The following is a 13,858-nucleotide window of genomic DNA, read 5'->3' as shown; positions in this document are numbered from 1 at the left end:
TATATATATATATATATATATATATATATATATATATATATATATATATAACATGGTGAGTTTGGTGGGGTTCTATGCTGGTTTTTTAATATGAAACCTGTACCGGATATATGCTTGGGTTTGTTTGTGTGAATACTGGCAGATCAGATTGAAATTGCTATCCCTATGGTTAGAATCAAGTACTGAGTAATTGGAATGACTGTGTAAAATAGTCTCTTTGTTTGGTAAAATGAGAGTTGGAGTAAAAATAAGTAAAGAAATGAAAATAATACTCTCACACACAAACATATTCAAATTCCACAGCCAACACATTGAACATGGAAGATAGCATTTTATTTATTTATTTTTTTTCCTTTCGTATCTCTATTTTTGATTCAGAAGTCCAAAAGTAGGAGAGGGGGCAAGATGATGACTTTTGTCATTACTAAAATATTTGAATGCAAAAGTAGGCAAACAAACAAGGTTAATTGGAATCAATCCAATAGTGGGGTACAAATGTTATGGTAGCTGCTCATTGACAGAGAATTACTAGTTTTTGCAGCTCTGAAGGAAGCTTTACCACTGAATTTCAAGAGACCATATTTGTACTGTTATTTGATCTTAGAAGCTTGATTAGGATAATAAGTTAATAAGCGTGCTAGGAAAATGAATAGGTCTCCTCGAGTCACCATCTTGTATAGATATTTAAATGGCCACTTGGATTTTTCCGTCATACTTTATTTAGGATGGTGTTATTATGACTTTGCAGAGACGCAACACCAATTCAACCAAAGGGAGAGTGATTGGGGTTTTACATCGTTCATGCTTCTTAGTGAGCTTTATGACCCTGGCAAGGGATACCTTGTGAGCGATACTGTTGTTATTGAAGCTGATGTTGCTGTTAGGAAGGTCATTGATTATTGGTCATATGACTCAAAGAAGGAGACAGGTTACGTTGGGCTTAAGAACCAGGGAGCAACTTGTTACATGAATTCTCTCCTGCAAACTCTTTACCATATTCCCTACTTTAGGAAGGTCAGAATGTGATCTTAATTATTAATCAGTTTAAATTTCATTTTCCTATTGATATTCTGGAGTAGAATGCTTCTCATTTGTGATCGTGTTCTATCAGGCTGTGTATCACATGCCAACTACAGAGAATGATATGCCATCTGGGAGCATTCCTTTGGCTCTGCAGAGGTTGTTTTACAAGCTCCAGTATAGTGATACTAGTGTGGCTACAAAAGAATTGACAAAGTCATTTGGATGGGACACGTATGATTCATTCATGCAGCATGATGTGCAAGAACTTAACAGGGTGTTGTGTGAAAAGCTTGAAGACAAGATGAAGGCATGACCTTTATTTTATTAAATAAAAATAAGATCATAATCGACATACATCTGGTCAAACATTTTACCAATGGATTTGGTGGTCCAGGGTACTGTTGTAGAAGGGACGATACAGAAGTTATTTGAAGGGCACCATATGAATTACATTGAATGCATAAATGTGGACTTCAAATCAACAAGAAAAGAATCATTTTATGGTATTGTGTTTTGTTTCTCAAGTTGATCATGAAATCTTTGATACTTGCGATGTACTGAACTTTGTTGTCCATTCTTGTAGATCTTCAGCTTGATGTTAAAGGCTGTCGGGATGTCTATGCTTCTTTTGACAAATATGTTGAAGTTGAACGTCTTGAAGGTGATAACAAGTACCATGCTGAAGAACATGGTTTACAGGTCAGTNTATATATATATATATATATATATATATATATATATATATATATATATATATATATAACATGGTGAGTTTGGTGGGGTTCTATGCTGGTTTTTTAATATGAAACCTGTACCGGATATATGCTTGGGTTTGTTTGTGTGAATACTGGCAGATCAGATTGAAATTGCTATCCCTATGGTTAGAATCAAGTACTGAGTAATTGGAATGACTGTGTAAAATAGTCTCTTTGTTTGGTAAAATGAGAGTTGGAGTAAAAATAAGTAAAGAAATGAAAATAATACTCTCACACACAAACATATTCAAATTCCACAGCCAACACATTGAACATGGAAGATAGCATTTTATTTATTTATTTTTTTTCCTTTCGTATCTCTATTTTTGATTCAGAAGTCCAAAAGTAGGAGAGGGGGCAAGATGATGACTTTTGTCATTACTAAAATATTTGAATGCAAAAGTAGGCAAACAAACAAGGTTAATTGGAATCAATCCAATAGTGGGGTACAAATGTTATGGTAGCTGCTCATTGACAGAGAATTACTAGTTTTTGCAGCTCTGAAGGAAGCTTTACCACTGAATTTCAAGAGACCATATTTGTACTGTTATTTGATCTTAGAAGCTTGATTAGGATAATAAGTTAATAAGCGTGCTAGGAAAATGAATAGGTCTCCTCGAGTCACCATCTTGTATAGATATTTAAATGGCCACTTGGATTTTTCCGTCATACTTTATTTAGGATGGTGTTATTATGACTTTGCAGAGACGCAACACCAATTCAACCAAAGGGAGAGTGATTGGGGTTTTACATCGTTCATGCTTCTTAGTGAGCTTTATGACCCTGGCAAGGGATACCTTGTGAGCGATACTGTTGTTATTGAAGCTGATGTTGCTGTTAGGAAGGTCATTGATTATTGGTCATATGACTCAAAGAAGGAGACAGGTTACGTTGGGCTTAAGAACCAGGGAGCAACTTGTTACATGAATTCTCTCCTGCAAACTCTTTACCATATTCCCTACTTTAGGAAGGTCAGAATGTGATCTTAATTATTAATCAGTTTAAATTTCATTTTCCTATTGATATTCTGGAGTAGAATGCTTCTCATTTGTGATCGTGTTCTATCAGGCTGTGTATCACATGCCAACTACAGAGAATGATATGCCATCTGGGAGCATTCCTTTGGCTCTGCAGAGGTTGTTTTACAAGCTCCAGTATAGTGATACTAGTGTGGCTACAAAAGAATTGACAAAGTCATTTGGATGGGACACGTATGATTCATTCATGCAGCATGATGTGCAAGAACTTAACAGGGTGTTGTGTGAAAAGCTTGAAGACAAGATGAAGGCATGACCTTTATTTTATTAAATAAAAATAAGATCATAATCGACATACATCTGGTCAAACATTTTACCAATGGATTTGGTGGTCCAGGGTACTGTTGTAGAAGGGACGATACAGAAGTTATTTGAAGGGCACCATATGAATTACATTGAATGCATAAATGTGGACTTCAAATCAACAAGAAAAGAATCATTTTATGGTATTGTGTTTTGTTTCTCAAGTTGATCATGAAATCTTTGATACTTGCGATGTACTGAACTTTGTTGTCCATTCTTGTAGATCTTCAGCTTGATGTTAAAGGCTGTCGGGATGTCTATGCTTCTTTTGACAAATATGTTGAAGTTGAACGTCTTGAAGGTGATAACAAGTACCATGCTGAAGAACATGGTTTACAGGTCAGTAATAGCTATAAAATATAATTATGAGTTTGTTATTGCCTAGAATCTTTTAGAAACATTTAATTTAATTTTTTCAATAGTTCTTGAGAGGTAACAATATCAGAAATTGAATTATTCTTATGGGTGTGTTGGATGTCTTGAATTGAAAGAATGGTATTGCCATTTTCCATGCAGAAATCAAATTATTTTCTCTTCTATTTATATTTCCACATCTTTTCCAACTTGTATTCACTGATTAATTTCTTCCATGTTCACAGAAATTTTGATTATTGCCACTCTGTTTTCAGGATGCTAAAAAGGGTGTACTATTTATTGATTTCCCTCCAGTTCTGCAGCTTCAGCTGAAGCGTTTTGAATATGATTTCATGCGAGATACAATGGTTAAGGTTGATATTAGGACATTTTGTTATTGCTTCATTTTCCAATACATATTCTGTAATGTTATTTGGTGTAGCCCATCATTTCAATTTGTTCAAGGAAACCTATGGTAACTTATTATTGCTATGACAAGAAATTATTTGTAATTTACCTTTGTAGTTAAATTGGTTAGGTTACTTGCAATAACATCAAATAGTAGTGCTTAAATCTTCTATTTCTCGTGTAGTATTTACTTTTTTTTTTTTTTTTTTAATTTTTAATAATCACCAAGAGTATATGCAATCTATTGAAGTATAGTTGATGCTTACTGCATCATGCATATGCATAAGAGATGAGATGGATCATAATTTATGCCTTGTGCACTCTGTTCTGCAGTAGGAAGCTGGACAGTGATGCAGTACCAATTTGGGGTCAACTTGGCTTGCAGTTTTGCAGCTGAAAAATGAGATGATTTGGGGTTGTTTATTACTGATCGGGACTTGTTTTCTGGCTGAAACAATGGGGAATTGGGTGGGATATAGACTATGATTTATGGTCATTTGTAAGTTTTGAACAGAGTGAGGAGGAAAATTCTAGGAATAAAGTACAGGGGTCCAACTTAAGAAACTGCTGACAACTTAACCTGTTAGAGTAGTGGGAATCCTAGGGGTGACTTGGTTCTTGGGATTCAGGAAGTTTACAATCTCTCCCCCAGCTCTCCCTTCAGCCCTTTCCCCCAAACAACCAGAAAAAAGGGGGGTGGGGGCGGGTAACAAATCTGGATTATGTTTGAACATTCCCAGTTTTTGGGATTGAATTAGTGAATGCATTAACAAATTTTGGAACCAATCAACCTCTTACTTAAATAGGAAACTGCTATGAAAAGTAATTCGAACTTGTTATGCTTGCTTGAATGATTCACTTAGATTTTTCATATAATCTAAGCTTATTGTCCTGCAACCTCCGAATGGTTTCATTCAAATGTGTTACTGAGTTATAGTGATGCTAATATTTGCAGATAAATGACCGCTATGAATTCCCTCTAGAGCTTGATCTTGATAGAGAAAATGGCAAATATTTGTCTCCAGAAGCAGATAGGAGTGTTCGCAACCTCTATACGCTTCACAGGTTTGTTTGCCTCCCTGGCTTCATCCCTTCTCTCTTTCTCTATCTGCTCACACAAGCTCATCAAACTTTTTTTTTCTTGAGCTGTTAATATTTTTCCTTGAGATGCACAGCCCATCAATCTTTTTTCATTTGACAGTGTCTTAGTTCATAGTGGTGGCGTGCATGGTGGACACTATTATGCTTTCATCAGGCCTACACTCTCTGATCAATGGTGCGCATCATATTCCTGAAATTTCCTTTACTTTTCCGCTCTGCCACTCAAGTATTGGTTTGTCTATGTATGTAATGAAGACTGTAATTATGCCTCAAATTTGTCTGATTTTAGTAATGCACATGTTTTAATGATTTTAATAATGCTTGCTTTTGTACTATTCCTTCTATAACGCCTCATATATATGTGTACCTCTTCTCTATGACAATCCTTATCTATTTGATGTATGTGAATAATCTTAGCTATTAAAATCTGAAGCAAGTTTTCTAATCATCAAATATTCAAATCTGACCATTTGATTATCTTATAGGTATAAATTTGATGATGAACGGGTCACCAAAGAAGACATTAAGAGGGCATTAGAGGAGCAGTATGGTGGTGAGGAGGAGGTAATATTATTAATAAAAGCAGTTATCCTGCTTTTTTATTACTTGGTCAAAAAAGAAATTTATCCTGCTTATTTTCCATTCTGATTTCTGACTTGTTCTTTGCTATGTGAAATAGTTGCCACAGACGAATCCAGGCTTCAACAACACTCCATTCAAATTTACAAAATACTCAAATGCTTACATGCTTGTTTATATACGTGAGAGTGACAAGGATAAGATAATTTGTGATGTGGATGAGAATGATATAGCAGAACACCTTAGGGTAGGTTCTGTTATTTCATACTTGGAAGTATATTAATTATTTTTGTATGAACTTCGGGTTAAGAATGGTTGTTCTTGTTCCAGATAAGGTTGAAGAAAGAGCAAGAAGAGAAGGAGGATAAGAGGCGATATAAAGCACAGGCCCACCTTTATACTATTATCAAGGTTTTCTTAAAATTGATATAGTTTAAATGACATTGATATTTGTTCCCCACAAATGTTCATAAAAGCCACTAATACATGTAGGTTGCCCGTGATGAGGATCTAAGAGAACAGATTGGTAAGGAGATATATTTTGATCTCGTTGATCATGACAAAGTTCATAGCTTCCGGATTCAGAAACAGATGCCTTTTAACCTTTTCAAGGTACTGTTTCATCTTTGTTTTCCTAAATTCATATATTTAAAAAACAGATGCCCCTAATTCCAATATTTCCTCCATTAAATTAAAGCAACCAAACACATGCAAAATGTGAATTGAGTAGCTAGATGTGATGGCCCACTCAAGAACTGTATAATGTGATATTGTGGCATATGCGTACAAAATCCAAGATAGATGCATATCTTAATCTTTCATAGTAATACCAGTTGGTTGTTAAATGATAAAATGAACAAAGTTAAATAAATATATTATGAATTCCATTTTTTTTGTTGGCGACGTTATATAGATTTTGGCAAGTATGAGCTTTCTTTGTGTGTATGTGTAGTCAATGGTCTAGCTAACTTGGCTAAGTTTGGAATCTGAAGCAGAGAGAGGGAAACAAAGCATGATTTCTTTCTCCTCTCTGTTTGCTTTGGCTTGTTTAGAACAAAATTTTTTGGGCATCAAATTCCTTTGAATAAATTCAAAGTCCTTTTTGTGTGTACCCTTTTCTTGGTTACATCGGGAAATGCCTAACATGTCTCCATCTTTAATTTATTTTTGGAGAGGCTTGAACTTGAATAGCTTTTGGAACTTGGCTAACTTATCCATGAAAAATGCAGGAAGAGGTTGCCAAAGAGCTTGGTATACCTGTACAGTTTCAGCGGTTTTGGATATGGGCAAAGCGACAAAACCACACATATCGCCCAAATCGCCCTTTGACTCCCCAAGAGGAGTTACAATCAGTGAGTTTCCCTGTTTTTTTTTTTTATAAATAAATTTATTTGAATTGATCCTATTTGTTCTACATAATCCTTCACTGTTAACTTTTGTTGTTTGGATGACATCTGTGCAATGTATGTAAGGTAATTGTCTTTTGTGAATACAATACTAGCTACTTTGTGGCTATTGTAAAAATAGTTTACACTGGCCAAAAGAGAAGATACTTTCTTGATGTTTCATGTTTGGAATCAAAGGTTTATCTAGCTATTTTGTGTATTATTTTATAGCTTTATTTTCTAAGCTGGGCAAGCTTTTGTTCTAAGCTGACAGCTGTCAACCACTTGGTTTACATTGACAGGTAGCGAAAGGATTGGGCTCATTATCACACTTCTCAATAGTTCAACATCTAAACAACATAAAAATACGATATCCTATTATTTTTTGTGCCTACTTGTGCGAAAACATATTTTTTATGAAACACATTAGTACCAAGCCAATATTTTACCATAATTGTCATATCCGAAGTCAAACAAAGTATTCAGTGTTAAATAGACAGTGGCAAGCTATAATATAGTATGTCTCTTGCAACTAAATGGTAAGCTTTGTAATATTTCATCGTATGTATTTTGCAAGTGCAGGTTGGGCAGCTGAGAGAAGTTTCCAACAAGACCAATAATGCAGAGCTTAAATTATTCTTGGAAGTAGAATTTGGGCTGGTAAATTTCTAGGTCATCTTGAAGACAATTTATCATTTTCTTTTCACTGGGCAATGGTATTAATGTTGACTGTTGCTGCTTTTGTTTCTGTTATTTGTTACCCAAAAAAAAGGATCTGCATCCCATTCCTCCACCTGACAAAAGTAAAGAAGAGATACTTCTTTTCTTTAAGCTTTATGATCCTGAAAAAGAACAACTTCGGTAAGCTGCTCCCTTTAAAATAAAAAGCTTCTCAATTATTTTTAGCAGGAGGATTTTGTTCTTTTTATTTTTCTTTAAAGTTTTGATTTATTTTGTTTTTTTTAGTTATGTTGGTCGGCTTTTTGTGAAGAGTACTGGTAAACCAATTGAAATATTAACAAAGCTGAATGAACTGGCTGGGTTTGCTCCTGATCAGGAAATTGAACTATTTGAGGTTTGTGCTATCAGTAGATTCAGTACCTTTTCTTGTATTGTGATCATTTACTTGTTAAAATAAGGGTTAAAATAAGGTACTTGATGCATAGTATACTGTATACATTTGGCATCTGAAATACTCATTTATACCTTTATTCTTTATTTTATTTGTTTCTGATCTTCTGTTAGGAAATCAAATTCGAGCCTTCTGTCATGTGTGAACGTCTTGACAAAACGGTTTCATTTCGGATCAGCCAGGTCTGCATTTGGGTTAACTTGGGTCCTTTTTAACATTGGGTTAACTCCACATTTTGATCTTTAGATTCTTTGATCTTATGACAGATTGAAGATGGTGATATTATTTGCTTTCAAAAGAGACCTTCCCCTGAAATTGAGGAGCAACTCAGATATCCAGATGTTCCTTCATTTTTGGAATATGTGAAAAATCGCCAGGTATTGATATCTCGTCTTTTGTATTATTTAGATCTAGTTATTGCCATGCATAAATGTGATTTGCTTAATAATTTAGTAGATGGTTGGGCTTTCTTGTAGTAACCAAGTGCTCAGCTGTTAACTATTTGGTCATAAGTTAACCTCTAGAAATATTTCATCTATGTGGTCTTTATTCTCCATAGCCTACATAATTCGTGAGCCTTACAGCTGAAAATGTGATTGGAGTCCCTCCCTTTTTGAAGTTTTGGTAGCTTTCGAAAGTTAAAATAGGCAAAACAGAACTTACAATGCCATTCTCTAAAATTTCATGTTTACAGCTTGTCCATTTTCGATCTTTGGAGAGACCCAAGGAGGATGATTTTTGTCTGGAGTTGTGAGTACATTTCTATCATTCTTCTAGATTGACAGTGAGGTATTTATTTGCTTATAAGAGTTTTAACCAATTTTTAATCATTAATTTTCAGAGCAAAAAATCATACATATGATGATGTTGTGGATAGAGTAGCTCAACGCCTTGGTTTAAATGATCCCTCCAAAATTAGACTTACCCCACACAACTGCTATTCTCAGCAACCCAAGCCTAATCCCATCAAATACCGATCTGTTGATCATTTGGTTGACATGCTTGTCCACTACAATCAGGTGAGTATGACTTGAAATGATCTTTTCCAATAGAGGAATAATAATTAGGGCACTAATCTTGCTGGGTTTGGGGTTTGCAAGGTTATATTTACCCATGATTCAGTAGCAATCTTATTAGCTAGCATGACACCTGATCACAGTGAGTTAACATTTTTTTCTTTCTTGTGGTAGATTTCTGATATTTTGTATTATGAAGTTCTGGACATTCCTCTACCAGAGTTGCAGTGTCTCAAGACACTCAAAGTTGCGTTTCACCATGCCACAAAGGATGAGGTGTGTCTTTAAATGTCCAACAGCTAATTTCTCACTCAGAAAACATTCTATAGCATCGTAAAGTTTTGTTGTTTGCAGGTTGTAATTACCAATGTTAGATTGCCAAAACAGAGTACTGTAGGAGATGTGCTTAATGAAATCAAGGGAAAGGTATGGAGCAGTATTATATCAATTTTCAAAAGAGAAGTTTTAAATGTAAAGGGAAGGCAGTATCTTTGCAATTTTCTTCTTGTCATTCCTGTTGATGAGAGAAATTCTGTTTTCTTCAGTGGGATAATATTGTTTTGTATTGCTGCCATCCCAATTGTTCTCATTACTAAAGCATTGTAGATGCATGCAGTTTGACCTTCCACCCTAATTTAGAGTTGGTTTGTTGTGTAAAACTGAAGAAAGTATTCTGCAGTATCACCTCTGTACTTTGTCTTGCCCTCCCTTCTCCTTTTTCTATTATAAATGAAAGAAAAAGAAGCACAAGGATTGTACTTCTGTTATACTCCTGTACCTGCACATATACATTTTATCAACTATGGTGGCTCCTTTAATAATGGTTGACTATGTATTTTCTAATGTGTATGGTGAAACAGGTAGAGCTGTCTCATCCTAATGCCGAACTTAGATTGCTTGAAGTTTTCTATCACAAAATCTATAAGGTGAGGAGTTCACTGTGTAAATACAAATTTTGTCAAAATCTTTATGAGAAATGGGCTTTCTATTGTCTTGCTCATAAAGTTAGTTATCTTGGATCTCGTTATGTTTCTCCATTCATGTTTGAAATCAGATTTTTCTCATCTGCAGATCTTCCCTCCCAATGAAAAAATTGAGAACATAAATGATCAGTACTGGACGCTGCGTGCTGAGGAGGTGAGATATCTATGGTTGTTCACTTTGCTTTCTCTCCATTCATTACTATATAGCATTACTGGTTATTGCTGATGCACAATGGTTTCTTATGTGCTTTAGGAATTTTAGTGCATGCCATATATTCTATCGTTCATGTAATGCATCTTTATCTGCTTGTTTTGTATGGTGCATTATTGTTGTTATTTCCATCAGATACCAGAAGAGGAGAAAAACATTGGTCCTCATGACCGCTTAGTTCATGTTTACCACTTCACAAAAGAGACATCTCAGAACCAACTGGTAGGAAACATTATTACTATTTATTTATTTATTTTTATTCTCTTAGATGACTATTATCATTCTCATTTCAAAATTGTGTTGTGTAAAAAATTGCATTGCTTTCCAACAGCAAGTTCAAAATTTTGGGGAGCCTTTCTTTTTGGTTATCCATGAAGGTGAGACATTAGCCGAAATTAAGGTCCGCATTCAAAAAAAATTGCAGGTTCCTGAAGAGGAATTCTCCAAGGTACAATCTCTTCTGTATACTTGCTCTCCACAGCATAAGTTTATACTGATACACTTCAATAATTGTTGGACATATTCATCCTGTATACTGCGTCTCTTTTTGGTTTGATATTTCAAATCCCAATCATTGACCTAGCTTCTCTACTGTGTTATGAACAGTGGAAGTTTGCATTTTTATCACTGGGGCGTCCAGAATATCTTCAGGACGCGGACATTGTATCCAGCCGTTTTCAGGTGATATTTACAGTTTCTTTTGTTTGTACTCTCTTTCTTCATAAAAGTTTCCTCTTTGATAGATTTGTTTAAAATGACTTGTCATCATGTTTAGTTACTATCTACATGATTCATTTTTATGACCACGGTTGACTACATCTGATAGCACATTATTTATTTTTATCCAGAGACGAGATGTATATGGTGCATGGGAGCAGTACCTTGGTTTGGAGCACTCTGATAATACACCAAAGAGAGCTTATGCAGCTAGTCAGGTAATGCTTTCCCGATACGTATGTGTGTGTTAGTACAGTTTACAGTCATTTGCGAAGATGTCTGAGGGAGGGATTAGTTTGTGGCCTTTGGACAGCTGTCTGATTTGGTTTGATGTTTGGGTGATTGCAGAACCGTCACACATTTGAAAAGCCTGTTAAAATATATAATTAAGCTGGAGCTTACAATCTTGTACAAGCAGCAGCTATCTAAGACATGACATGGCATGCCATGCCATGCCAATGGGGGCTTTAAAGCTTTGTGCAGAAAGCTGTTCAGCTGAAAGGAAAATGTAAAATGTTGTGAGCTTGGGAACAAGGCAGAGGGAGTACTCTTGTACAAGTTTCCCCTTCTCTTTTGTCTATTATTATTTTTTTCGGAACATGCTTTTTAATTTCTGGTTGTTTGATTTTATTATTATTCATGTCCTGCCTGACTTAGCATATTCATATTCAAGTATCAACGGATCGTAGGCTGCTATGATTTGATTGGGGAAGGGATGATGTTTCCTTTCCCCATGCCCATGTGGGTCTGTCTGCCATGCATAGATTGTAGATGTCTGTCTTTTAAAATTAGTTTGTGTAGTTATATTGCTGCATAGAAAGATTTTGTTTCAAGGTAATGAATGTATAGTCTGGATTCTTATACTCATTGTTTTTTGTTTTCTCCTAAATTTCTTCTTCTTATATTCCCAAGTTTTCTAGTGTTACTTTACACAAGGAATGAATGGGCTTGTAAAGACTAAATTATAAGAGATTATTTCTCTAATCTTTTATTTTAGTTTACATTTTACCAAAGTCCAATGTTGTCTTAAAGCTATTGCATTTTGGTTTTTACACGTGATATTTAGTAGTCACTTATATTGAAGTCTAAACTAATTCAATTCATTCAGGGAGGTGCAGGGGTGGTATTTCATAATTTGTTTGAAAACAAGAATGTTGTGTAGCGTAGAGACGAGTTATGAATTTGTGATTTGTGATTGTGATTGTGATAGGTTTAGGCGTAGAGACGAGTTAAAGGAAGGTGATCTTGTCATTCGCAAGTTCATTGCATTTGACAGGCATGAAGGGAAGGGAAGGGAAGGGAAGGGAAGGAGGGAGATGAACATAAACAAAACACTTGCGGGAAGGCTGTTAGCTGTGCAATATTTATTTGTATGGCTGGAATCGAATTTGCACATTCTTTTTGTTGTACTCACACTGGCACGTGTAACATGAAACATCTATCTTTTCCCCTCACCACTCTTCGCCTACATCTGTTCCCCAATCTCACTTAATGGCCTGTTTGGATGGATGTAGTTTGGAGGGAATTGCAATTCTGCAGAATTGCAATTCCCTCCAAATGATGAATTGCAATTCCTGGGGTACCCTCCATGAATTGTAATTCTGTGGAGAGGAGGGGCAATTTGTTGGTGTAAGAACAATTTTGTCCCTCCTCCATACCCTTTCTCTTTTTTTTTTTTTTTTTTTTTTTTAAATTTGAAATAAAAAAAAAATAATAATAATAATAATAATTATTATTATTATTGTTTTTATTATTTTGAAAGAATTATTGTTATTATTATTATTTGAATAAATTATTATTATTATTATTATTATTATTTTGAAAGAATTATTATTATTATTATTATTATTATTATTTATTATTATTATTATGACTACTATTATTACTACAACAACTACCACAACATAAGGGTATTTTAGTCATTTTGTCACTTCTTACCTTTCAATTTCCTGTACTCCTATTTTTGCATACCAAACACTGTAATTTCAATTCATACTTTATTCATTGAATTGCAATTCCACCGAATTACAATTCTTTTCCACCTTAATTCCCTCCTCCCAACCAAACGCCCTGTAAATAAGTGCTTCATAATTTTACGAAAGTAATACTCCCTCTGTTCTATTTTACCTGTCCTGTTTACTATTCATTGGTTAAACTAACTCTTTCTTTATTGCTTATTTTCTTTAATAATTTTTAATTATTTTTAAATTTGATTTTTTTGTGTTTAATAGTACTTTTGATGTAGTTTCTAAATATATAAATTTTATATACTAATACTAAACTTAATATTATGAAAATTTGAACTAAAAATAATTTCAGTCAAGCCTCGTTAACCGAATCAGACAAACAAAATGGGACGGAGGTAGTAACACAATTAACATATTCAGTTTTTTTTTTTTTTTTTTTGGAACTTGGTAGTGCGATGTGGATAGTGAAAATGCCAATGTATAGGCCCTGTTTGGTAAATGGCTGTTAGCTGATTAGGTTGGCTGTTTGGGTTAGAAGGTATAATTTGTTGATAACATTAGCTGATTGCAGAAAGTTGTTTGATAGATTAGGGCCCTGTTCTGTAAATGGTTGTTAGCTGATTGGGTTGGCTGTTTGGGTTAGAATGTATGATTTGTTGATAACATTGGCTGATTGTAGAAAGTTGTTTGATAAATTAGCTGTTAGCTTATAGCTGTTTGGTATAATTTCTTTTCTCAAAAAGCTAATTGAAAAGGCTGCTTTAAGGAGTCTTTTGAATTTTAGCCTTTTGAAGTTACAAAAAGCTTATTATTTACCAACTAATAGTGGTCAAATAAGCCAAAATTGGCTGATAGGCTAATTATTTACCAAACAGTGCCAAGTTGTT

The 13,858-nt window shown here is 34.6% G+C and overlaps 1 protein-coding gene across 2 annotated transcripts in view; it reads left to right on the top strand.

Annotated features, from left to right (window-relative positions):
- Window positions 1-11,893, top strand: part of LOC116000055 (ubiquitin carboxyl-terminal hydrolase 12-like) — a 15,672-nt gene extending 3,779 nt beyond the window's left edge. Inside the window, exons 5-32 of one of the 2 annotated variants that reach the window (XM_031240060.1) lie at window positions 749-1,014; window positions 1,112-1,330; window positions 1,418-1,526; window positions 1,607-1,722; window positions 3,748-3,846; window positions 4,836-4,945; window positions 5,082-5,156; window positions 5,467-5,545; window positions 5,661-5,807; window positions 5,891-5,971; window positions 6,053-6,172; window positions 6,790-6,912; window positions 7,528-7,605; window positions 7,718-7,806; window positions 7,912-8,020; window positions 8,191-8,259; window positions 8,344-8,454; window positions 8,772-8,827; window positions 8,919-9,096; window positions 9,268-9,369; window positions 9,448-9,519; window positions 9,954-10,019; window positions 10,165-10,230; window positions 10,423-10,509; window positions 10,619-10,735; window positions 10,894-10,968; window positions 11,136-11,222; window positions 11,353-11,893. In XM_031240060.1, coding sequence (XP_031095920.1) covers window positions 749-1,014; window positions 1,112-1,330; window positions 1,418-1,526; window positions 1,607-1,722; window positions 3,748-3,846; window positions 4,836-4,945; window positions 5,082-5,156; window positions 5,467-5,545; window positions 5,661-5,807; window positions 5,891-5,971; window positions 6,053-6,172; window positions 6,790-6,912; window positions 7,528-7,605; window positions 7,718-7,806; window positions 7,912-8,020; window positions 8,191-8,259; window positions 8,344-8,454; window positions 8,772-8,827; window positions 8,919-9,096; window positions 9,268-9,369; window positions 9,448-9,519; window positions 9,954-10,019; window positions 10,165-10,230; window positions 10,423-10,509; window positions 10,619-10,735; window positions 10,894-10,968; window positions 11,136-11,222; window positions 11,353-11,394 — 2,948 coding nt within the window. In that variant the 3' untranslated portion in view covers window positions 11,395-11,893. Of the gene's footprint in view, window positions 1-748; window positions 1,015-1,111; window positions 1,331-1,417; window positions 1,527-1,606; window positions 1,723-2,365; window positions 2,750-2,846; window positions 3,066-3,152; window positions 3,262-3,341; window positions 3,458-3,747; window positions 3,847-4,835; window positions 4,946-5,081; window positions 5,157-5,466; window positions 5,546-5,660; window positions 5,808-5,890; window positions 5,972-6,052; window positions 6,173-6,789; window positions 6,913-7,527; window positions 7,606-7,717; window positions 7,807-7,911; window positions 8,021-8,190; window positions 8,260-8,343; window positions 8,455-8,771; window positions 8,828-8,918; window positions 9,097-9,267; window positions 9,370-9,447; window positions 9,520-9,953; window positions 10,020-10,164; window positions 10,231-10,422; window positions 10,510-10,618; window positions 10,736-10,893; window positions 10,969-11,135; window positions 11,223-11,352 lie in introns of those variants that run through there. The other variant, XM_031240061.1, reaches the window with a different exon arrangement.
- The last annotated feature ends 1,965 nt before the right edge of the window (window positions 11,894-13,858 follow it).

Source organism: Ipomoea triloba, chromosome 12 (assembly GCF_003576645.1).
Source record: "Ipomoea triloba cultivar NCNSP0323 chromosome 12, ASM357664v1".
Taxonomy (NCBI): domain Eukaryota; kingdom Viridiplantae; phylum Streptophyta; class Magnoliopsida; order Solanales; family Convolvulaceae; genus Ipomoea; species Ipomoea triloba.
The sequence above is the reverse complement of the archived record's forward strand: the minus strand, read 5'-3'. Positions and strand labels throughout refer to the sequence as shown.